At 50.2% G+C, this 22,903-nt stretch overlaps 2 protein-coding genes across 3 annotated transcripts; one reads left to right on the top strand and one right to left on the bottom strand.

Annotated features, from left to right (window-relative positions):
- Positions 1-258: 258 nt before the first annotated feature.
- Cort (cortistatin) lies at positions 259-1,921 on the top strand. Of its 2 annotated transcripts, none has more exons than XM_032894506.1 (2): positions 259-622; positions 1,652-1,878. In XM_032894506.1, the coding sequence occupies exons 1-2, from the start codon at positions 404-406 to the stop codon at positions 1,859-1,861; spliced, it is 429 nt and encodes a 142-aa protein (XP_032750397.1). In that variant the 5' UTR covers positions 259-403; the 3' UTR covers positions 1,862-1,878. The 2 variants fall into 2 exon arrangements, with proteins under 2 accessions (XP_032750397.1, XP_032750388.1); XM_032894497.1 differs by having other exon boundaries at positions 284-622; positions 1,649-1,921.
- Positions 1,922-9,176: 7,255 nt separating this feature from the next.
- Positions 9,177-22,237, bottom strand: Dffa (DNA fragmentation factor subunit alpha). Its single transcript, XM_032894553.1, has 6 exons — positions 22,026-22,237; positions 20,184-20,345; positions 18,785-18,927; positions 12,029-12,218; positions 11,711-11,862; positions 9,177-10,666 (listed from the first exon to the last, which is right to left on the bottom strand). Exons 1-6 carry the CDS (start codon positions 22,159-22,161, stop codon positions 10,451-10,453), a joined length of 999 nt encoding a protein of 332 aa, XP_032750444.1. The 5' UTR covers positions 22,162-22,237; the 3' UTR covers positions 9,177-10,450.
- Between the last annotated feature and the right edge of the window lie 666 nt (positions 22,238-22,903).

Below are 22,903 nucleotides of genomic sequence, written 5' to 3' on the forward strand. Positions count from 1 at the left end.
TCCTAGCAGAGTTCGACATTGTTTTCGCTCTGGGGACAGAACCCAGAGCCTCACACATGCGAGGCACGTGCTGGGCTGATGCATCCCAGCCGCAGTCTTGCTTTCACATGGGTGAGATCCACATCCTCAGCTCCCTATCCAGGCCTGATTTGACATTCACAAATCACCCAGCTTTGTCCCACTGGCTTCCTGCTCACTATAGACACAGTCACAAGGAAGCAGAACTTCCTCTCGCAGCAAGTGCGCACGTGTCCTAAAATAAGGGCAGACTCTCTCCAAACACAGCAAAAGTCCCGAGTCTTCAATTAAGGGGCTAAATCCGACCCCACAAATGTTTTTGTAAGAGCTGATTGCCCTGGCTTGTGCGTCACTGCCGGAGCGTGGAGAGGCGTGCCAGTGTTCAATGGACGTGTGCAGACCCCAAAGCAGGTGGTACCAGAGCTTAAAATACCAAGGAGGCCCTCGTCCACAGAGCACAGACTTCAGGTCTCCAAGGAGGATGGGTGGCTGCAGCACAAGAGGCAAGCGGCCGTCAGCCCTCAGTCTGCTGCTGCTGCTGCTCTGGGGGATCGCAGCCTCTGCCCTCCCCCTGGAGAGCGGTCCCACCGGCCAGGACAGCGTGGTGAGTTCAGTCCCCACTCTTCCACAGGATGACCTGTCTGCTTTGTCTATAATTCTGACCACCCAGTGAGTTGGCCTGCATTTGCATGATGTGTTCTGTGTGTGTGTGTGTGTGTGTGTGTGTGTGTGTGTGTGTGTGTGTGTGTGTGTGTGTGTGTGTCAAGACGTGCTCGTGTCCTTCGTCTGTCTCCAGGGTTCTACAATGTCCCTTTTAGACCACTGGTCTCCATTTGCCCTCAACTCTCCTAACCCGTGTCTGTCCAGGGACTCCTCTCTGCCTCTGTCACAGTGTTTCACCGGCCTCTGCCGGTCACACGCACTCCCAGAGCCTTAATTTATTATACACACAGCTATGCCGTCTCTTGCTCAAATAATTCCTGTCCTCTCATTCTCCATGGTGTAAATTATAATTTCATCGAATGATTTACTTTCTCCCTTTTCCATTTTGAAAAAGTTCCAAGAAAGAGTACATCAGGTTAACCATTAAAAATGGATTTTTCTTTGAGATTACCTGACGGGTTTCAGACGGGTCATTTATCATCAGAATACTCCCAGAAGCTTCCCAAGGAGTATGAAAGAAAGACCAGACTTAGCGTCTCAGTCTGTTCTGATTTCCAAACCTCCAGGAAGATTTCTGAGACAAGCCAAGTGAGCCCGTGTGCCCAGGGCCTCTCAGTCATTTTGACAGAGTTCCCAGTCCCATAGCTAAGGACCTCAGCACAGACTGTAAGGTAGAAGTAACAACCATTTATATGTTTGGAGACAAGGTGTCACTGTGTAGCCCAGGCTAGCCAAGCTCACAGTCATTTGTCTGCCTTTGCATCTTGAGGGCTAAGGCCAAAGGCCTCTGCTACCTGACAAAATTCGAAATTCTTTGACTGGTCTGTTTCCTCCACAGAGCAGTTTCTCTGAGTTCTTTGAGGGAATGTGGTTTGGAGCAGCTTGCTCTCTGTGAGGGAGGGGCAGCATCTCCTACAGTGGGAGTGCCGAGGTTGCTTTTCTCTGTTATCTGCTTTCTAAAACACAGCAGGATGCCGCAGGCGGGAGGAGGACCGGCCTTCTGACTTTCCTTGCCTGGTGGCATGAGTGGGCTTCCCAAGACAGCTCCAGCACCGCTTTCGAAGGGGATACCCCGGAGCTGTCTAAGCGGCAGGAAAGACCACCCCTCCAGCAGCCCCCGCACCGGGATAAAAAGCCCTGCAAGAACTTCTTCTGGAAAACCTTCTCCTCGTGCAAGTAGCCGGAGCCTGACCGGCCACCCTGTGAATGCAGCCGTGGCCTGAATAAAGAGTGTCAAGTACCGAGAGCTTCCTTCCCCTTCCTGGTGCTGAAAACAGCTAAAGGCTCTGTGTGTGTGTGTGTGTGTGTGTGTGTGTGTGTGTGTGTGTGAGAGAGAGAGAGAGAGAGAGAGAGAGAGAGAGAGAGAGAGAGGAGAGAGAGGGAGAAAGAGAGAGAGAGAGAGAGAGAGAGAGAGAGAGAGAGAGAGAGAGAGAGAGAGAGAGAGAGTGAGTGTGTGTGTCTGTATAAGCAAAGCTCAGGCTGGCCTCAAACTCCTCTGTAGTCAAGAATGACCTTAAAATGATCCAAATGATCTCCTGCTTCTACGTCACGTGCAGGGAATATGTCAGGCCCAAGGCTGCGTATTTAAGAGTTCAAAATAGAATTTTCAGTTTATTTTTAGCTCCTGGCAGTAGGGTCTTACACGTAGCCCGGCTGGTCCTGAACTCACAGCCTGTCCTCATGCCTCGAGTGCTGGAATTGGAGCTCTGTACCTCTACACCAGCTCTACTCCTGTCCGGTTTAAAAGTCTCCTCGAGCCTCAGGGCCGCAGACGCCTGCCTAGCAGCCATGGGCTCTGGGTTTGCCTCAGCAGTGAACTTCACAGGCAGGTTAGCAACACTGAGTGATTATTCCTCACGTTTTAGCTAAAACTAATTTTAAAACTAATGTTATGCTATTAAGCCGACACCATGCTGACATGCTTATAAAAGTTATATTCAAATTCGTTACACAGCTGTTTTAATTAACAATATTAATCTGGTGCAGTTTCTTTCCCTGGTGGTAGCTTCAGTTTTACTGGGTGAGGAAAGATGTCTCCGAACAAAAGCTTTGCACTGGGCAGCGCCGCTAATCCACCCCTCTTGCTTTTGGAGACGGAGTTGCTGTTGAGCGCTGGCTGATCTAATCCACCCCTCTTGCTTTTGGGGACGGAGTCGCTGTTCAGCGCTGGCTGATCTGCAGTTTCCAATTCACATGGATCCCCTGTCTCTGCCTCTTGTGTGCCAGGCAGGGTGTGTGCCACCATGCCTGGCTCACCTCGACTTCTGAGACAGGTATCCCCAAAATCTACCATCCAGACTTCGTCCAGCAAAATTCTTTACACACACTTGTCACGTTAGCTTTGCCTCCAGTGAATAGCAGATAGACGAGAGACAGTTCCGTCCTCTACGATATAAAGCCACCAACCACTGAGCCCTCAGCTAAGCAGGATTTCGGTCTTCTCCAAGGAAGCTGGGGGCAGATCGCTGTTTCCAAAACCAGCTTCAATTCTCCCCAGGGTGCTGAAATGCTTCCTGGTTTATACACACCTAACTGCAGAGCCACACGCGTTAAGAGAAACACCAAATGGGAAGGGTCTAGATGCTAAACTTGTTGCCACAGTGTGCACATGGCTATCAGGAAAACTGCTGGTATCTTCCTCCAGCCACTGTGTTAGGTGCAGGGATCAAACTCAGGTCACCAGGGTTGGGAGCAACAGGTCACTGAGTCACCCAAGGAGGGTGTGGCGGGTTAGGTGTGCTGGTGTAGGGCAGTAATTCCGGCCCTCAGGAGGTTGAGCCAAGAGGATTTCTGGGAGCTCAGGAACAGCTTGGGTTGCACAGAGACCCTGACTTACACCTCCCCCTTCTTCAAAAGACTCTGGATAGGCTAAGGCCCACTGCAGTAGGTGGGTCTTTCAGTGTGTGGAGAGAGACTAGGACTCTACTCCCCACAGCTGAACTCAAAGCTCACAGATCTCCATCTAGAATCCCTTGTTTCTGAGAATCAGGCCTAAGACGGGGAAGGGCCCGAGGCTGGCCGGAGAGGCCAGAGTTTCATCTCTGGACACCGGGGGAAGCAGACTCCAAATGTGACTGCTGACTTGGCTCTGGGTCCTCAGAGCTGAGCTCGGTCAGACTAGCTGAATACAGCGACACGGTAAGAGAACTGTATCACACTTCGGCACAGCAGCCTCTGGAGAGCAGTACTGGGGTCCGCGTGTTAGTGGAAGGGATCTAAGCGGAAGGCCGGAGTCTCCAGAAATCGGGTGTGCTAGTGTCTGAGTTTCCCCTGGGGTCTTCTCTGCCCCATGCATGCGTAAGGAAGGCTGGACTTCACCTTAACTGTGCCCCACTGCAGGACAATGGAGCTAATGATCTGCCAGGTAGTCGATTAAGCCCAAGCTACTTTAGTTCAGGAGACTTTATGTCCACTGGTATCAGCCGGCTGTTAGACCGAGTTACTACGCTCAAGGCTGATAGGAAAGGGTTAAGTGGATAAAGTGCTTGCACTCTCGAGGGCCTGACTTCTGATGCTTGGCATCGTGAGAAAAAAGTGCTGTACAGCTGTGACCTGACCCGGCGCTGGGGTTGGAGGCAGACTGCGAGTTCAGTGACTGGCCACTGTAGCCAAAATGGCCAGCTTAAGGTTCAGTGAGAGACTTGTCTCAAATAAGGCTGAGTGAAGGGAGGACATCCCGTTAACCTCTGGCCTCCTCATGACCCACACATTCATAAACTACACCCACAAGTAAGGAAAAACCAGTAAAAGGTAAAGGGCTACCTTCCTGACTTTAGGATCTGGGCGAGCTCTCTTACACCTTCTTGCTGTTTGGCTGGTTTCTGTCGTGTGTTTTGAGACTGGGTCTCTCTACATAGCCTGGCTATCTTGGAATTCACCGCGTGGACCAGGTTGGCCTCAAACCAGAAAAAGAGCCTTCTGTCTCTGCCTCTTGAGTGCTGAGTGGGTGAGGTGTGCACCACTACATAAGTTTAGAGCAGCCCTTGGTCCTGCCAAGGTTGAACCCCCAGTGCAGGGGAGTGTTGGGGGGTGGTAGTAAGGGGGAGGGGAAGGGAATAGGGGGTTTATGAATAGGAAACCACCGGGAAAGAGAATAAAACTTGAAATGTAAATAGAGAAATATATATATGGTCAAGGTATGGCCAGTGTCCATCTGCACAGTTTTGGTCCATCCATTCTAATTCGTCTGTGACATCAGATGTTTGAAGTGCTGGGGAAGGACTGAGTGTGAGCGGTTCATAAAATCCTCCACAGGACTTGCGTTTCAGGAGGAACAGCAGAGGATGGCACTTTGCAGCCTCAGACCAGTAAACTCAACGGACACGAACAACCGCTATAAGCAGTGCTTGTCGAAGGCGCGTTCCACATCTTAATTAGTAGCTTCCTAGAGGGATGGGCTCCGTGTGAACAAACCAGGAAAGAAACCATCTAGTTATTAATAGAAGGAAATGCGTTCTTTCTAGACGGGGAAGGCAGAAGCAAGGACCAGCTGAGGAACCCATTATCTACAACTTGTGTCATCTTGGAAGCGGTGTTTTGTATCATTGTGGTGGTTTGAAGATGTCACCCATAAATCTTAGGCATTTGAATATTTGGTTCCCCGTTGGTGGGTGTTTGGGGAAGACTAGAAGCATGTCACTTGGTGTGTGGGGGAGGGGTGGTGTTTCAGAGGACTCTGTGCTTCCTGGTTGTGGGTCAAGACGTGAGCTCTCAGACGTTCCTGTCTCCACGCTTTTGCGCTGCCATCACGGACTCAGCCATCTTGACTGGTAAATCTAATTAAACTTTTTTTTGCATTTTTTTATGTGTGGGTGTTTGGCCTGCACCCGTTGTCTATGCAATGCGTATGTGGCTGAGGCCAGACAAGGCAGTGCATACGTCCTGGAACTGGAGTTACAGACACTTGTGAGCCGCCCTGTGAGTCCTGGGAACCAAACCCAAGTCCTCTGGAAGAGCAGCCAGTGCTCTTAACCGTGGAGCCACCTCTCCAGCCCCTAAACTCTTTCTCTTCTACCCTGTCTTAGTCATGGTGCAATAGTAAAGTGGCTAAGAGAGTCACCAGGCTGGCCGTGCGCTATGTCGTCGTGACGATGACCCTGTGCTTCTGACCTTGCCTTCATCTCCTGGATGCTGAAACTGCGTGTGCTTCCCCACACTCTGTATGTGGTGCCTGGTGCTGCTAGGCAACCAATGCTCTTAGCAGCCGGGCTATTCCCCCAAGCCCCCGAAACTTCTTAGAAGGTTAAGGAGGGCCGTTTGATCAGGTGTGACAGATCTGTAATCTCAGTGCTTGGGAAGCCGATGCAGGAGGATTTCACGTTCCAGGCCAACCTGGGCTATATGGGGAGACCTGTCTCAAAAACAAAACAAAAAACAAAACACCATTTTCCCTGTGCATTAGCCTACTGGTTCGGCTCCGTGGGACCGCAGTGCTGTCTGGTTCTTCATGGCTCTTGGATCTGGAAATGAAGCGCGTAGGCCAGAGCAGGGGCCGGGGAGCGGGGAGGGGGTCTGCCTGCTCCTGAGGTGTGATGACTGCTTGAAGAACTCACCACGGAAGCTGTGGCAAGAACCTGGGCACCTGGGTATGTGCTTAAACTAAGACCATATCGCTTCCACGTTTCTTCTCTCTCATGTTCTCTTCCTCCTCCATTCCACTGAGACAGGGTTTCTCTGTAGTCCTGGCTGACCTGGAACTCATTCCGTGAACCATCTTGGACTCAAACTCAGAGAGCAGCCTCCCCATTAAAGGCATGTGCCACCACACCTTGCCCCGGGTCTCTTAAAAGTCACAGGCAGGGCCACTGGGATGGCTCAGCAGGTAAAACACTCGCTGCCAAGCTTGACAAGGTGAGTGTCACCATCAGGATGCACTGGAGGAAAGGGAATCCTGAGATTGTCCCTACATGCAGTCCATAGACACACATGCAAACTAAAGAAAATGGACCCACATCAGGTAACTCACAACTGCACATAACTCCACCTCCGGGGGAATCTGATGCCTCTGACCCTGCACACAGACACACAGACACAGACACAGACACAGACACACACACCACACATACCTTCCCAAAAACTAAAAGTTTAAAAAATATAAAAGAGGGGCTGGAGAGACGGCTCAGCAGCTAAGAGCACTGACTGCTCTTCCAGAGGTCCTGAGTTCAAATCCCAGCAGCCACATGGTGGCTCACAACCATCTGTAATGGGATCCAATGTCCTCTTCTGGTGTATCTGAAGACAGCTACAGTGTACTTATAAATAAAATAAATAAATGTTAAAAAAAAATGAGTAAAAGAAAAACAGTAAAGATACCCTATAAGCTCCAGCTGAAAACCCCAAATCTGTAAAACTCCACAAGTAAAACTGACCAATTCTGAAGAAAAAAGATGCAGAGCTCTTAGGAACTGAGTGGCTAAATTATCTAGTAAGGTCTCACTAGTGACACTCGGGGTGAATTTAGTATACATTGTAAGGATGATCCCTGTTAGCCCCTTTTCTCTGGAAAATGAAAAATCAATTTTTTTTCTCCTGCTTTTACCCAGAAATTAAAGGCTGGTGAGCGGTAATTAGCAGAGCTCCTGTCAGAGCCGGGTGCCTAACAGGGACCAACATCTTGACTGGCGTTGACAGAACTGAGTAAGGTTAGTGGGGAGTTCATTAGTCCCTGCCTAATGACATTCTCCTCTCCTACCAGGATAGGCAGGCCTCACTCGCCAGCTAGCTCTGGGTGCATTGGCAAGTGGCTGCGCTTCTCTTTTAGAAGGTTGGGTGCGGGCTGGAGAGATGGCTCAGTGGTTAAGAGCACTGGCTGCTCTTGCAGAGGTCCTGAGTTCAATTCCCAGCAACCACATGGTGGCTCACAACCCTCTGTAATGGGATTCGATGCCCTTTTCTGGTGTGTTCAGGACAGTGCGGTCATAGACATAAATAAGTAAATCTTAAAAATGGTTGGGCCACTGCGGTGTGGAGACCAATAGCTCAACATGAGTTCAAGCTTTAACGCCGCTCTCCCCCCATCTGCGGCAGAGTTTCTCTTACAATGCTGACAGCACTCCTGCCTCACACCCTGCTGACCCTGGGAGGTAAAGCCACCATTCATCATCTCCAGCTGCGTACCACACTTCCTCCCGTGGCACTTCACGTAATCTCTTCCACGATGTGTGGCTTTAGTACCTGGCATACTGTCTTGGTGAGATAACCCAGCCAGCAGAGGTGCTCAGCGAGCAAGCCTGGTGATGTCGTCAGCTCGATCCCTGGAACTCATATGTTCACCCTGGTACCCACACCTGCATTCACATCCCACACACATGTGGGGGAGGGGCCGGAGAGATGCCTCAGCAGTTAAGAGCACTAGTTGCTCTTGAAGAGGACCTGGGTTTGACTCCTGGCACCTACGTGGTAGCTCACAATTATCCGTAACTCCAGTTCCAGGGAATCCAATGTCCCCTTCTGACCTCTAAGGGCAACCAGGCACATGTGCAACCACTCGTACACATAGTCGTTAATTAAATTTATAATAAGTCTTTAAAAATGTCCAAGATGGGGTTGGGGATTTAGCTCAGTGGTAGAGCTTGCCTAGGAGCGCAAGGCCCTGGGTTTGGTCCCCAGCTCTGGAAAAAAAGAACCAAAAAAAAAAAAAAAAAAGTCCAAGACACAAATCGTTCCATAGCTCATAGTACTGCTTTTCTTTTTGAGACGATTTTGCCCAGGCTGGCCACAGATGACCTTCCTGCCTCGGCCTCTCGAGCAGGTAGGTAACAGGTACAGCATAACACAGTGCCTGGCTTCTTGCAAGACTTGATCATGCTGGATCCGTATGGATGGAGATCTGTTCGGGGTCCAGCATCATGACCCAGCAGGTAGAGGTGCCTACCTCCAAGCCTGAAAAACCAAATTCGATCCTTGGGGCCCATGGATCGAAGGGAAGAAAACCATTCCTACAAATTGCCCTTTGACCTCCACATTAGCCCTATGGAATGTGTATCTTCACTACAAAAAGAATCAATGTAATTCCCAGAATTATTTTCGCTTGAAACCTTAATTCTGTTTAATTTTTCTTCTTCTTTTAAGCCAGGGTGTTCCACTTTGTAACCTTGGCTGACCTGTAGTTCACTATGTAGGTAAGTGTGGCCTCAGATTCACGGAGATCCTCCTGCCTCCCAAGTTCCAGGATTATTTTAAGTTATTTTTAGTTTTAGTGTAGCCTGGATTTCTAGGAACACACATTTAAGATGTAACCCAAGGGCAGGTGATATTCTGTTCAGAACTTCATTGTTTGGGAGATCTCTTTGCTGGGACAGTGCTGCCCTGCTGTCTGACAACTGTCTGTCAGCTTACCTGTGTCAAATCCCGGGTGATCTGATGCTGACAGAAGCACCTGGCAGCTCTAATGCTTGGCCACATACAGTGCAACATACACACCATTTTACTGTAAAGGGTTCTCTTTGTATCTGTGTACTGTGGGATTAGTGTTTCTGAACAAACAATGGCTGGTGATGGATGATCAGCAATGGCTTTTATTCAGGCACTGAGAGGCACCACAAAGATGTGGGAAGAGCTTTGATGCCAACATTTGGAACTGGTGCTGTCAGGCACTACAAGACTTGAAAGCTGCACCAGACCCCCCCTGTAGGCGAGGACACAATTACTTTTATTTGCTTCGTGTACCCCACCTTTACCCCAAAACTTAATGCTATATTTCTTTGTCAACGTGAGGCTGGGGTGTGGTTCATTAGGGGGCACGAGCTCAGGTCTATGAATGAAATCTTATTTCAATTCCCAGTACCCAGAAAACACACACACACACATACACACACACACACACACACACGAAAAAAAAGAAGAGGGCTAGAGACCCTCTTCTTCTTCCCAGCACGCATGAAAGTCAGATGACCCGTAACTAGGTGTCCGTTCCCTGAAGGCAGACAGCACTGTGGATTGCAGAAGGTGCAGAACTCTGAGCAGAAACAGCACAGAAAAGCTGGAAGTGCCCTGATCTGCAGAGAGAAACCTGAGTTGCAGAGCATGGGACTCAATGATCCTTTCTACCCGCTGCTGGCAAAACATATTAGAAAGTGGACCGGAGTCTCACAGCGGTAACAGCTTCACAACACTGAGTCAGATATTAGAAATGGGGCCTCAGACTCCATGTCCCAGGGGTCTGCAGACTCAGTATGTGCCTTTAAGCGGACAGCAACTGCATTCATTAACTTGGCCACCACTGCTGCTGTTGGGTGCCTTTTTTCTACCACTGTGTCTAACGCTCTAATGTTCAAGTTGTAGAGTAAGGACATCGAGTCCAAAGTATGACAGGTTTTCACTGCCCTAGACGGGTACTTTCACTTAACCTAAGGCCTAACACACGCTAAGTGCATGCTGAGAGCTGGAGATGGCTCAGGGGCTAAGAGCACCGGCCCCACTTCCAGAGGACCCAGAGTCGATTCCCAGCACCCACACGGCTGCTGAGAGCTGTTACTCCAGCTCCAAGGGACCCGACACTCTCTTCTGGCCTTCATGGGCGTGAGGTACACAGATATACGTGCAGGCAACACACTCATACAGGTAAGAAAACAACGAAAACCCAGGACATTGAAAGGAGGTAGAGGGGTATGCACAGACAGGGAACAGCTTTTCCGGAGCGAGGAGAGCTCACAGCAGGGCGGAGGTGGAGGGAGTGTGGGTGGGAGAGGTCATGAGGTCACGAGGTCACGGATGGGTGTTTACAGACCACAGAACCGAGGTTCTCCTCTGCAAAGCTTGTCCGGTTTGGCTATGAGAAGTCTCGCACTTTGGCCCGTTTGGGACTCTGCGGGTCCCCAGGCAGTGGCTTCCTCTTTGCAGAGAGATTCCTGAGTGAGTGCAAGCTCTGCACTTGCCGCAGGCGCAGGGTGAGCTCCGTGGTACAGGCCTGCTGGGCTGCCTCTGCCTTGTTTATGTCCCAGCTCAGAGCGACAGCCAGGGCTTTGGGGTCCTCCTTGGAGACCGACTGCAGCAAGAAGAAGAACCACTGAGACGGCAGCTCTGTGCCCCTCGCTGGGCTGCTTTCTCCTCTTTTAGAGACGGGGCCCGGACTGCGGCCCGGGCCGGCCTGGGATGCACTAGGATGTGCCTGCCTTCCCACTCCTCTCTTTCTTTTGGTTTTTTTCAATACGGTTTCTCTGTATAGCTCTGGCTGTCCTGGAACTCATTCTGTAGACCAGGCTGGCCTCAAACTCAGAGATCAGCCTGCCCTGCCTCCTGAGTGCTGGGATTAAAGCCGCGTGCACCACCACCTGGCTATGATGTGCCTTTCTTTTTTTTTTTTTTTCCCCGGAGCTGGGGACCGAACCCAGGGCCTCTACCCCTGAGCTAAATCCCCAACCCCATGATGTGCCTTTCATGACGCACACTCACATCGATTTAAAGTCCCCCCAGCACAACAGGAAACTGAATTAAGCTCAAGTTAATCTAACTCCCTTCCCTTCTGTCTAGGACCGGGAGGTACTTGGTACTTGGGACAGAGTGGGCCTTGTGACTGCTGGCCAAGTGCTGATCTTCAGCCGCAGCCTTAAGTACAGACTCATGGACCTTTGACTCTTTTACCCTGAAGTCACCTCAGAAGCTTCGGCCTGCAGTTCAGTTCCTCTCCGTCAGGTCATTGTCAATTTGAACAAAGGACTAATGTTTGATGACCCGAGGAAACGCATCCCTTTTCTTTTAAGGTCATTTGGAGCTGATCGTTGGTGGCACAGACCTTTAGTCCCAGCACTCGGGAGGAAGAGGCGGGCAGATCTCAAGGCCAGCCTGGTCTACAGAGCAAGTTCCAGGACAGCTAGGGCTACACGGAGAGACCCTGCCTCTTTCCCCCTCGAAAAGGCCAGTTGGACTTTACATTAAGTGAGATGTTTGCAAATGCTTTGGCTGTGTTTAAAGGCAAACTGGCAGCTGTGAGTCAGCGAGGGGAAGGGAATCCACATACGTGCGTCTGCGCCTCCAAACTCTACTTCCAAGGAAGTCATTCTGCAGTTCTGGGTCCCTAGTTCTTGCCCACCTCCAAATCCTGACTAGACAGACTCAGCTCTGGAGCCGGCTTCTCCTTCAGGGCTGCGAGGATCTGGCTTCTCAGCATCGTCTGTGAAGCCACCTCTCCGCCGACGCCCGTGTCAACTGCATCCAGCTCTTCCCCAAGGGCAGCTTTGGACTCTGCGATGCAGACGAGAGAGTAAGCGGCGACTATGAGAGCGCAGTCTCCAGCCAAGCAGGCAAGCTCAGTGGGTGAGAGAAGCATCACCCTCAGGAACTGGGCTGCTCTGCAGACAAGGCCCCGCCCTCAAGGCTGCGCCCCGAGGAGCTGCAGTGGGAGTCTTACCGTTCCGGTTGGACAAGATGCTGCCCTCTTTCTCCAAGGCCTGGAGATAAAGTTCCAGGAGCTGCTTGGACTGGCGTGCTTCCTCTCTCTGGTCAAGCACCTGCTGGAGCGTGCTCTGCAGCCCCTGGACAGTGGCACAACTCTGGCAGAGTTCCTGCGCCAACTCTGCACAGGGGATGTCGATGAGTGCCTGGCATGGGATAAAGGCTCTGAGAAAACGAAAACACAGGGCAGCGCTGCAGCTCTCCAGTGCATCCATTTCAGAACCGGGCTATCTTTTCCTCAAGTTCCTTTCAGAGAAGAAGGTTTGACATCCCCCAAATTCTAGTGTGAAGACTGGGGAAATGAATCCTCCACTTAGAAATTCAGCTACGTGGGTGGAGGGCAAGAGGGCTGCGCCAGCAGACAGGCGTAGCAACTGGTAAGGCTGAGTGAGGTCCAAGCCCGGGAACCTCGGAGCTGTGAGAACGTCAGGGACGGAGCTGCTCCCTGTACCTGCTCTGGAGCACGGAGCCATGACTCCCAGCTGAGAGGACCATGGGCACTCACTCTCGTGGCCTCTGGAGTTCTTCGCCATGTTAATGAGGTAACTCAATAGCCTTAGCCTTCAGCCAATGAACTTCCCTTCCTGGATATTCTCACGCCCTACCCCCAAGAGTATATAATCCCTGATTCACCCAATAATGTGTATGCATTTACATGCATCCCCCAAAAAGCAACATGAAGAAGCAAGGATCATCTCAGAGCTGCTTCACTAAAGATCGCCAGGAAGGGTCTTCGCCTAGGATTCCTGAAGAAGGCTTCTCTCTCCCACCACCCGCCTGTAGTCAGCACTGCTCCCAATCCGACTGGACCCTGTTCATCTCGGGCTCCACTTTCCCCTCCTGCTGTTGTGCAGACACCCCAGGGACCCCCACTCCTGACTCCCTCTCCAGGTGATACACTGGGACGCCTGGGTACCCAGAAGGAAGACTGGGAAACACAGCATTAGTCCCAGACTTCACGGTTCATTCTGGTCTGGCGTGTAGCACTGTATGATGCCCTGATGGGACACGCGGGCTGTGGCTCCTTCGCTCCTTTGCTCTGCCTTCTCCTGCTGGCAGAGGCAGAAGGCGACACCACACGTGGGCTGGGGAGTCGGCTCTTGCAGAGGACCCGAGTGTGGTTCTCAGCACTTACGCTGGCTGGCCCGCAACTTCCTGTAACTCTAGCTTCAGGTAACCCCCACCTCTGGCCTCTACCAGCACCTGTGCTCACATACCAACCACGCACGCACGCACGCACACACACCCACACACACAGGCACTAAAGACATTTTCATAATATGTATAAACGATAAACGTATAAAAGATATACATGGGCATAAAGGCACCAAGGAGAGTGTGTAGAGCCAGGGTGTAGAGAGCAGAAGGCAGGAGACTCTGAGATTGAGTCTCTACCTTGTGGGTTTGGGGATGGAAGTGAGTTTCCTAGGCTTGATGGCAGATGCCTTAACTCACTAGGCCATGCTGCTGGCCCTGTTCTTTTTTTTTCTTTTTATATTTTATTTATTTTACATATGTGAGTACACTGTAGCTGTCTTCAGACACCAGAAGAGGGCATCAGATCCCATTACAGATGGTTGTGAGCCACCATGTGGTTGCTGGGAATTGAACTCAGGACCTCTGGAAGAGCAGTCAGTGCTCTTAACCACTGAGCCATCTCTCCAGCCCCGGCCCTGTTTCTTAAAACTATGTATTTTTGTTATGTGTGTGGAGAAGAGAGGCTGGCCTGGTGTTTCACATGCGGCCCGGAGATCTGAACTCAGGTCATCAGGACCGAGCTACGAGCACGTTTTCCTGCTGAGCCATCTCTGCAGCCCAAGATTACGTGTTAAACTGTAGCCCATGCTGAGCCAGGACGTGGCATGGTCAATCCGTGAAGGATGGATGATGTTAGCTGTTCGTTCCAAATTTAGCAGAAGGTTCAGTTTTAGTAGGCTCAGTGGTTTTTTTAAATACACACACACACACACACACACACACACACACACACACACACACACACCCCCCTTGATTAAATGTGGGTTTATAGGCTGGAGAAATGGCTCAGTGCCTAAGAGCACTTGTTGCTCTTGGAGAAAACCTAGGTTCAATTCTTAGCACTCACATGGAGACTCACATCTGTAACCCCAATTCAGGGGCCCTAACAGGCAAACACATGGACGCATATATGTATGCAGGCAAAACACTCATAAAGTAAAATAAATCCTTTTAAAAAGTGGGTTTAGGCAGGATTCTCTAGTCTACAACTATGTCTTGGATGTATATAGGGTCCTTTGTGGTTTGGGTGGGGTTTTTCTGTTTGGTTTGTTTTTTGAGACAGCCTTACTATGAAAGCATTGCTGGTTGGAACTGTGTATATACACAGGGCTGGCCTTGAGATCACACGAGTGCTGGAACTAGACAGGAGCCACCATGCCTGGCTTGCACTGTCCTTGCTCTAAGCAGCTCCATTGACACCAATGCTTAAATGGATGCTAAACCCTTTCTGCACAAACAACTTTGCTTCGAAAGGAAGAAAGAAGGAAGGGAAGGGAAGGGAGAGGAAGGGAAGGAAGGAAGGAAGGAAGGAAGGAAGGAAGGAAGGAAGAGCTAGGTATGGTTGTGCATGCCTACAAGCCCACCCTTTAGGAGGCTGGGGCAGGGGAATTGCTAAGAGTTTGGGGTTAGCTATAGAGACCTTGTCTCCAAAACAAGCAAGAACCGAGGCCTGAGGACTTGGCTCTGTTGGTATGGGCCTATGTCAGGAACTTAGGTCAGCATAAACTGGAAGACAATATGAAGCCCTGGGGAGTTCAGGGTCAGTCTGGAATACTGAAGACTGGGCTCAAATCCACAACAATCAAATTGTTTCACAAGGAAAAGATACACTGTTGACACTCTTGGGAGCCACTCTGAACTCAGAGCCGGGCATATAAGAAACTCAAATCGCCCAAGGTTGAGGCTTAGAGGTGCAGTGAGTGTCTGAGATTCACAAGGACCTGGTTTGATCGCTAGTATTGAAAACAAGCAAAAAGAGCTGATGAGAAAATGACCCTTGCTTTAGGAACTGGAGAGATGGCTCAGCGGTTAAAAGCACTGGCTGCTCTTCCGGAGGACCTGAGTTCAATTCCTAGCAACCACATGGTGGCTCACAACCATCTGTAATGGGATCTGATGCCCTCTTCTGGTATGTCTGAAGACAGCGACAGTGTACTCATGTGTATAAAGTAAATAAATAAATAAATCTTTAAAAAATAAAAGGGCCCACATCTCTAGTGTGCTGGGTTATGAATGAGGACTCACATTTCATCCCCTAAGTACTTCTTGTTTCTTTGAGACACTTGTATACTCTGCTTGACTTGTAGCTGAGGATCAACTTGAACTTTCTGTCCTCCTTCCTTCGACTCCGTACTGAGGACATAGTTCTACACACTCCATTTATGACCTTCTGGGGACCAGAGTCAGGGCTCCGTTCACATCCCAGCACATCCATGCTGGGCAAGCTCTGTGCTAAGTGAGCCCCAGCCTAGGCCCCACGTTTTAGAATCAAGAGTTTCCCAGTGTAGCTCAGCGTGGTCTGGAACTCACGATGTAGTCCAGGCTGGCCGATGGCAAGCCTGCCTTCCGAGCCTCCCGAGTGCCAGATGACAGGCGCACACTACCATGCCTTCTGCTCTTTGTGTTCTTAAAAGCAGGCAGGGCTGGAGAGGTGGCTCAGGGGTTAAGAGTGTACATTGCTGGGGTAGATGCCTCAAGTCCGATCCCCAGCATCTACGTCAGACTGCTTACAGTCTCCTGCAACTCCAGCTCCAGGGGGCCTCTATGACCACATTCACACCCACAGTAAAAGATGAGAAAATTAAAGGCTCTTGCCTTCCTTCTGTCCAGAACACAGGCCCAGACTTCCCCACGCAGGCTCCATCTTGTTCAGACTCTTAGGTTGTTATCTCTTGGGAACCTGCCAATGTTTAAAATGCACGTACCCTTTAATTGAGCAACTATACTCTGAGTTTACTTTACAGATAAGCATGTCTGCAAAATAGCTGAGGATACCGGACATGGACCTCTGGTCTCCACATGTGCATCCACAGGTGAGCATGTGATGTACACACACACACACACACACATAGAATTTTAAAATAAATTTAAAAAATAAAAATAAAACTTTGTTATTTAAAGGTAAATAATAGAAACTAGGCATGATGGTTGTACTGGCTGGTTTTGTGTGTCAACTTGACACAAGCTGGAGTTATCACAGAGAAAGGAGCCTCCCTTGAGGAAACGCCTCCATGAGACCCAGCTGTAAGGCATTTTCTCAATTAGCAATCAAGGTAGGGGGGACGCATTGTGGGTGGTGCCGCCCCTGGACTGGTAGTCCTGAGTTCTATAACAGAGCAAGCTGAGCAAGCCAGGGGAAGCAAGCCAGTAAGTAACATCCCCCCATGGCCTCTGCATCAGCTCCTGCTTCCTGCCCTGCTTGAGTTCCTGTCCTGACTTCCTTTGGTGTAAGCTGAATAAACCCTTTCCTTCCCAGCTTGCTTCCTGGTCATGACATTTGTGCAGGAGTAGGAACCCTGACTAGGACAGTGGTGCGTGCAGAAGCAGGTGGATGTCGGGGAATTGGACGTTGAGGCCAGTCTGGTCTACAGAGCAAGTTCCAGAATGGCCAGGGTTACACAGAGAAACCCTCTCGAAAACCAAACCAACCAGGCAAACAAAGAGTAAGAGGAAACAGGTGTACTTGTTTGTAGGCAAAATATCTTGGAAGGAAACTGAGGTCAGCTGTCCCCAGGGAGGGAAAGGGAACTGAGGAAGGGCTCCCGCTTTCCCAGAGCGTCTGTACGAGTCCTCCACTCGGGGGTTCTAGCATTCCCACCGCTAGAGCCCACTGTTTTCCCCCCTGGTGAGGGTGCAGCTCAATGACGAAGCATGTATGTACCCCATCCCACTGAGAAAAAATTACTATCCGAAACCAAGCTCATTAGCAACTACAGCGTGTCCCAGCCCACACAACCATTTACCTATGTTTCTGAGTCAGGGTCTTTACTAGGTAGCCCAGGCTGGCCACATACTCACGACCCTTTTGGCTCAGTCTGCTTTTTCTCTCCTTTGTATCACAAACCCCAGCACATTCGAATAAATGAAATCACAGAGCCAGATGTGCTGATGAACATCTGTTTCCAGAACTTGGAAGGTGGAAGCAGCAGAATCACTTGCAAGTTTGAGGCCAACCTGAGCTACTTAATAAGACCCATGCCATCGGGCTGGGGATTTAGCTCAGTGGTAGAGCGCTTGCCTAGGAAGCGCAAGGCCTGGGTTGGTCCCCAGCTCCGAAAAAAAACCAAAAAAAAAAAAAAAAAAAAAAAAAGACCTATGCCATCCAGGGCTACAAAAGCTAGACCTTGTCCCAGTGAGAACAACCGACATAAAAAATAAAAAGCAAGCACTGAGTGGCGCGATCAGAGTTGCGCGGTCTGTCGTCTGGCTCCTTTCACTCCTACAGTCCTCTTCAGATTCATGGAGGCTGGGCTGGTGAGATGGCGCAGAGGGCGAAGCGCTAGCTGTGCGTGCCCGATGACCTGCGTTTGCCCGGGTCCCACAAGAAGGTGGAAGGAGGGAACTCAGTCCCTAAGTCGTTCTCCTCCTCCCACACACATGCTCATGAGAAACAAGTCCCTCCCATCCCCCCGCCCCCAAATACTGAAAACAGATTCACGGATGCTGCACCTGGTGGCGAGACCCTTCACACGCGCATGGAGGCCAGAGCACCTCCCCCGCCATCATTCCTCCAGTGCCGGTCGCCTTCCCTTGCATCTCCCTGACCTGTAGCTCACTAGTTAGGTGAGGCTGGTAGTCGTGAAGCCCCAGGGCCGCACCACCAGCCTCCCCAGTGCTGGAATTACATGCCTCCACCATCACTCGTGGCTTCTCCGTGTGGGTCCGGAGAACTGAGCTGTGCTTACTGTCCCCTCAGCCCCGAGATCCCAATCCTTTCTGTGGTCACACCACATTCTGCTGACCTAGAGGGCAGTGACGTTATCATCATCATTACTATTTGAGACAAGGTTTCACTGTGTAGCCCTGGCTGTCCTGGAACTCACTATGTAGACCAGGCTGGCCTCAAACTCACAGAGGTCCGCCTGCCTCTCTGCCTCCCAAGCGCTGACTCGAGTGTGTGCCACTCCGCCCCATGTAGTTAAAAAGTAAGCAGAGTCACTTCCTTATCACCCTCCAATCTACGCGGTCTCCCCACCCCTGGATACCGCCCTGTGCACTCACTTCAACAGGTCTAGGGTGGGTTCAGGGCATTTGCATCTTAAAAAATCAACTCACGGGTTGGAGAGATGGCTCAGTGGTTAAGAGCACTGACTGGGGTTGGGGATTTAGCTCAGTGGTAGAGCGCTTGCCTAGGAAGCGCAAGGCCCTGGGTTCGGTCCCCAGCTCCAAAAAAAAAAAACCAAAAAAAAAAAAAAAAAAAGCACTGACTGCTCTTCCAGAGGTCCTGAGTTCAAATCCCAGCAACCACATGGTGGCTCACAACCATCTGTAATGGGATCTGATGCCCTCTTATGATGTGCATGAAGACAGCAATAGTGTACTCATATATAATAAATCTTTTTCTAAAAAGCATCAATGGACGGTAGAGCTACTATGGCAGGGAGACAGGGTACAGAGCCTAGGGTTCTGGGACAGTAGAGGCTGGGAGTGTTGTGGGGCTGTGGGCAAGACTTACTTGGAGCTCCTCTTCCGACAGCAGGATGATGCTGGACAGATCCTCTTTCAGCTGCCTGGCCACATTCTTCCACTTCACCCCTGCCCCGCTGTCCGTTTGATCTGTGTCAAAGGACTCTTGGGAAACCCAAGCTGTTCCTCCATCTGACATAGAGAAAATGCTGGTCAGGTCAGTCACCCGAGGGCCCCAATACACAGCAGTACGGAGAGTGTGCATGTCCTGCTCACTGACCACTCGGGATGACGACAGGGGTGGGGCGGTGGTGGGAAGGGGGGACCTTTTCTCAGGGACTTACAGGAAAGCTAGCCCCCAGCTCGGGCTTTAATTTTTCCTCCTCTGCCTTCAATTTATGTCTGTTTGAAACTGCGCTGTATTATTTACACCAAGTGTGGTGCCTAATATCTTAAATCCCAGCCCTCAGAAGGCTGAGGGAGGACGGGCTGCAGCAAGTCAGAGGCCAGCCTGATCTACGGAGTAAGACCTTGTCTCAAAAGGCAAAAAAGGAAGCAGCAGCCAGCCGCTTAACCCTAAGGGATGGCAACATAAGGGCCAAAGGTCCCCGCCACACCTCTCTTTTTACAATCTCTGTGCTTGGGTGGCTGGGAGGGGAGTTGAAGAGAGGGAAGAGGATTTCACACAGCACACACTGGAGTTGGATTCACTATGTAGCTGAGGCTAGCCTAGGTCTTCCGACACTCCTACCTCCAACTCCTAAGCTCTGGCAGGGACCACAGGTGTCTGCCCCGGGTCTGGCTGTGTTGTGGTTTTGTATTTGAAAACCTCACTCTCACCAGCACGCTCCTGAGGGTGGGGGAGGGGTGGAGACTGATCTTTTCTTTAATTGAGAACGGCTGAAGGGATAAAATCCCAAGGGCATCCGAGGTTGATCAGAGCCTCGATTCAGTAGCAGCGGCCTTTGAAAAGATGTTTCTCTAGCTCTACGACAAGTACTGCTCAACTCCGAATCTGCAGGGTTGCTGAGGGGGGCAGCAGCCTCGGCCGAGACCTTTCTTTGTACCAGATAAGATCAGTCACTAACACAATGCCTTGGACAAGGTCCGGAGACACTCTAGGTCGTCACCGTTGGGGTAGATACTGTAATTATTATTTCAGTAAGGATCCAGCAGGCTGTGTAGCTTGTCCAGTCACCTGGCTAGAAATGGCAGAGCCGAGATTCACACCCCCGGTTTCATTGACATGCTGGGTTTCAGTTGCCACGGGTCTGGGTGACATGTCCCATTCCTCTCCTCCCCGAGCCTTAGCTCCATGCCTGGCACGCAGAGGGGCTGGGGTAGCATCTGCTGTGTAAGCGTTTAGTCGGCCAGACAACCAGCAAACACCGGCCTGCGTGGGCCAGCGAGCCGGGACGGCTCTTGGTCACGAAGCCTACATTTCTTACCCGAGTCGTTGTATGCCCACTTCTCGTTGCAGGCCAGCGCCACAAACTTTGTGTTGGAAGGGAGGCAGAGGAAATAGTCCTCATCGTCCACTATGGTCCCATCCTCTGCCAGGACCAGGGTGACTGGTGTCAGGGACTTATCGATGGCCAGAAGTTCACAGGCTGAGAGGAAGAAAATATGTGGCAGTGAACAAAACTCCGTATCATAAAGGAATGATATGTCTTAGTGCTCTGTGGTGTGTGACCCACATATGTGACATTCATCACATGCCTGGTACTATTCTAACTGCGTTTCCGGTAAAAAAAAACTAATATATATATATATGTATATACATATATACATATATATATATATAGTGTGTGTGTGCATATATATATATGCACACACATATGTATACATATATATATAATTTATATTATATTATATATTACATATATATATAATATAAAGGAGTTACTATTATTGCCAATTTACAGACAATGAACCCAAGCTCTGAGAGATTAAGGAACTTACTCAAAACCCCACAGTAAGAGGCACAGTTGAGACTAAGCTTTTCGTTTGTTTAGATCTTATATGCAGGAGCGCTTTCTTTCTGCATGTATGTGTGTTTGGACTACACACATGCGTTGTACCCACCCATGGAGGCCAGGAGAGGGTGTTGGATGCCCTGGAACTGGGAGTTATAGAAGGTTGTGAACCACCGTGTCGGTGCTAAGAACTGAGCCCAGATCCTGTGCAAGAGCAGAGAGCGCTTTTAGCAGCTGGGCCTTCTTTCCAGCATCCTAACAGAGGAGGCACTTGAGTCTATGTAAATAAGCATCCAACCGGAGGCTGGTCTCATTACTGTGGACGAGGAATGGTATCTCTTGCTCATTTGTCTGGTGGTAACCTTAAATTCTACATATCAAATGTCGGAAAATAAAAAGAAGGTGGTTCCTTCTCCTTGTAGGTATTTTCTTTCACAGTTCTTCTAAACTGAAGGAAAATACAGTATCGGCAGAAGCGCGACTCAGTGTCCTTTCAATTATATTATTGCCAGGCAAGAGGTTTTCCATAAGGCTGTCATCGCCCAAAATAGAACAGCCAGTCTCCTATAAGCTCAGCTGCAGAGAACAGAAGCCTCTGGGCCAAGAACAGCCAGCCAATGCAACTGAAGCGGCATTAAAATTGAACTAACCTTGTGCCGGGGTGAAATGCAAACCTTTGTGTGACAGAATCCCTGCCACCAAATCAAACCCTGTTCCTGGGTCTCAGCAGCTCTTGGGAAGCGCTGCACACCCTGACACGCACTATGCTAAGTGCCCGGAGCTAGCTGACACGAAAGACCTGCAGAACTTCTTTGGGTACCTCATGTGTTGTTACAGGCTAATAACGCTTGTAAGTAACCATTGAACAGATCATCTCACTTGAGAGTCCCAAGAATCCTTTGAAGCAAGGCTAGAAACACACCCACTACGCTGCTAAGAAAAAAAACTAAGTGTCCAGAGATGACTACGTTCAAGGTATAGTCAGGCTCAGAACCTGGCTACGTTCCTTGTTTGGACTCTAAGGGGCAGGCACTGGCAGCTCCCTTTTAACGGAAGAGGTACTGACTGCGGACACTCATCCCCACGCCCCCAGTACCGCTTTTGTGAGCCAGAGTGGACCGAATACGCTGGACTCGGTTTGGTTCAAAATCAGGCCAGTGAGCCTGGATCTGCAGTTTCCCGTCCCCTTCACGGGCCTCTCTGTGTAAGTAAAAACACCAGGGATCTGTCAATCGCTGGACCCACGTGGGCCACTGCAGTCTCTAGGTTCTGGGGTCACCTTCCCGACCACGCCCGGTCCCCTCAGCAGCCAACCTTTGCTCCTCAGCTCCTCGAGACTGGAGGCTGCCACGCCGTGCTGCTCACGGCTGTGGTTGCGGCGAAGCAGACAGGGTTTGAGAGGCCCGACATCGTCCCGGTCCGGGGCGCTGGCTCCCCGGGATAGCTCCATCCTCAAAGTGGGACTTGGCGACTCTGGGAAATCCCAGGTAGCCCAGAGCGGCTTCCCTAAGCTTTGCCACTCCCTCCTCTCGCGGCTTGACGGGAGATGTAGTTCTCTCAGCAAGTTACGCGAGACCAAGGCACGCCGGGGGATGTAGTTCTAGTGGTGGCTAACCACGGGCGTTCTGGGGCACGATGGGAGTTGTAGTTTCTTGGTTCAAAGCCAGGGGCGGGGGGGATTCAGTTTAGGAAAGGGTTCAGGTTGGTGATCTTTTTTTCTGTTCTTTTCTTTCTCCACACATACATACATACATACATACATACATACATACATACATACATACATACATACATACATACATACATACATACGCATGCATTATATATATACACATACATACATGCATTCTATACATACATGCATGTGAAACCAGGGTCTTGACTTACAGTGCACTAAAGAATTTCGGGATGAGTTAGATTGAAGAGAGGGTTTATTAAGGAAAATAGGGTACATGATAGATTTAAGAGCTATGGGAGAGTAGGATGGCATGTGTCCTCTGAGTGAGAGAAAAAAAAATATATATAGTTTTTCTTTGCTTGCTAATAACAGGCCTTATACATGCCGGGCAAATAAATGCTTTATCACAGAACTATGTCACCAGCTGCTTCTTCATCATCATCATCATCATCATCATCATCATCATCATCATCATCATCATCATCATCATCATCAAACAGGGTCTTGCTAAGTT

Source organism: Rattus rattus, chromosome 1 (genome assembly GCF_011064425.1).
Source record: "Rattus rattus isolate New Zealand chromosome 1, Rrattus_CSIRO_v1, whole genome shotgun sequence".
Classification (NCBI taxonomy): domain Eukaryota; kingdom Metazoa; phylum Chordata; class Mammalia; order Rodentia; family Muridae; genus Rattus; species Rattus rattus.

Excerpts from the sequence above, each read along its gene's own strand:
- Cort (XM_032894497.1), top strand. The coding sequence starts at position 404 with ATGGACGTGTGCAGACCCCAAAGCAGGTGGTACCAGAGCTTAAAATAC. Across the intron at positions 623-1,648 it reads CCACCGGCCAGGACAGCGTG|CAGGATGCCGCAGGCGGGAG; the intron begins GTGAGTTCAGTC and ends TCTAAAACACAG.
- Dffa (XM_032894553.1), bottom strand. The coding sequence starts at position 22,161 with ATGGAGCTATCCCGGGGAGCCAGCGCCCCGGACCGGGACGATGTCGGG. Across the intron at positions 18,928-20,183 it reads GTGGGCATACAACGACTCGG|ATGGAGGAACAGCTTGGGTT; the intron begins GTAAGAAATGTA and ends TCTCTATGTCAG. Across the intron at positions 10,667-11,710 it reads TGTCTAGTCAGGATTTGGAG|TCGGTCTCCAAGGAGGACCC; the intron begins GTGGGCAAGAAC and ends TTCTTGCTGCAG.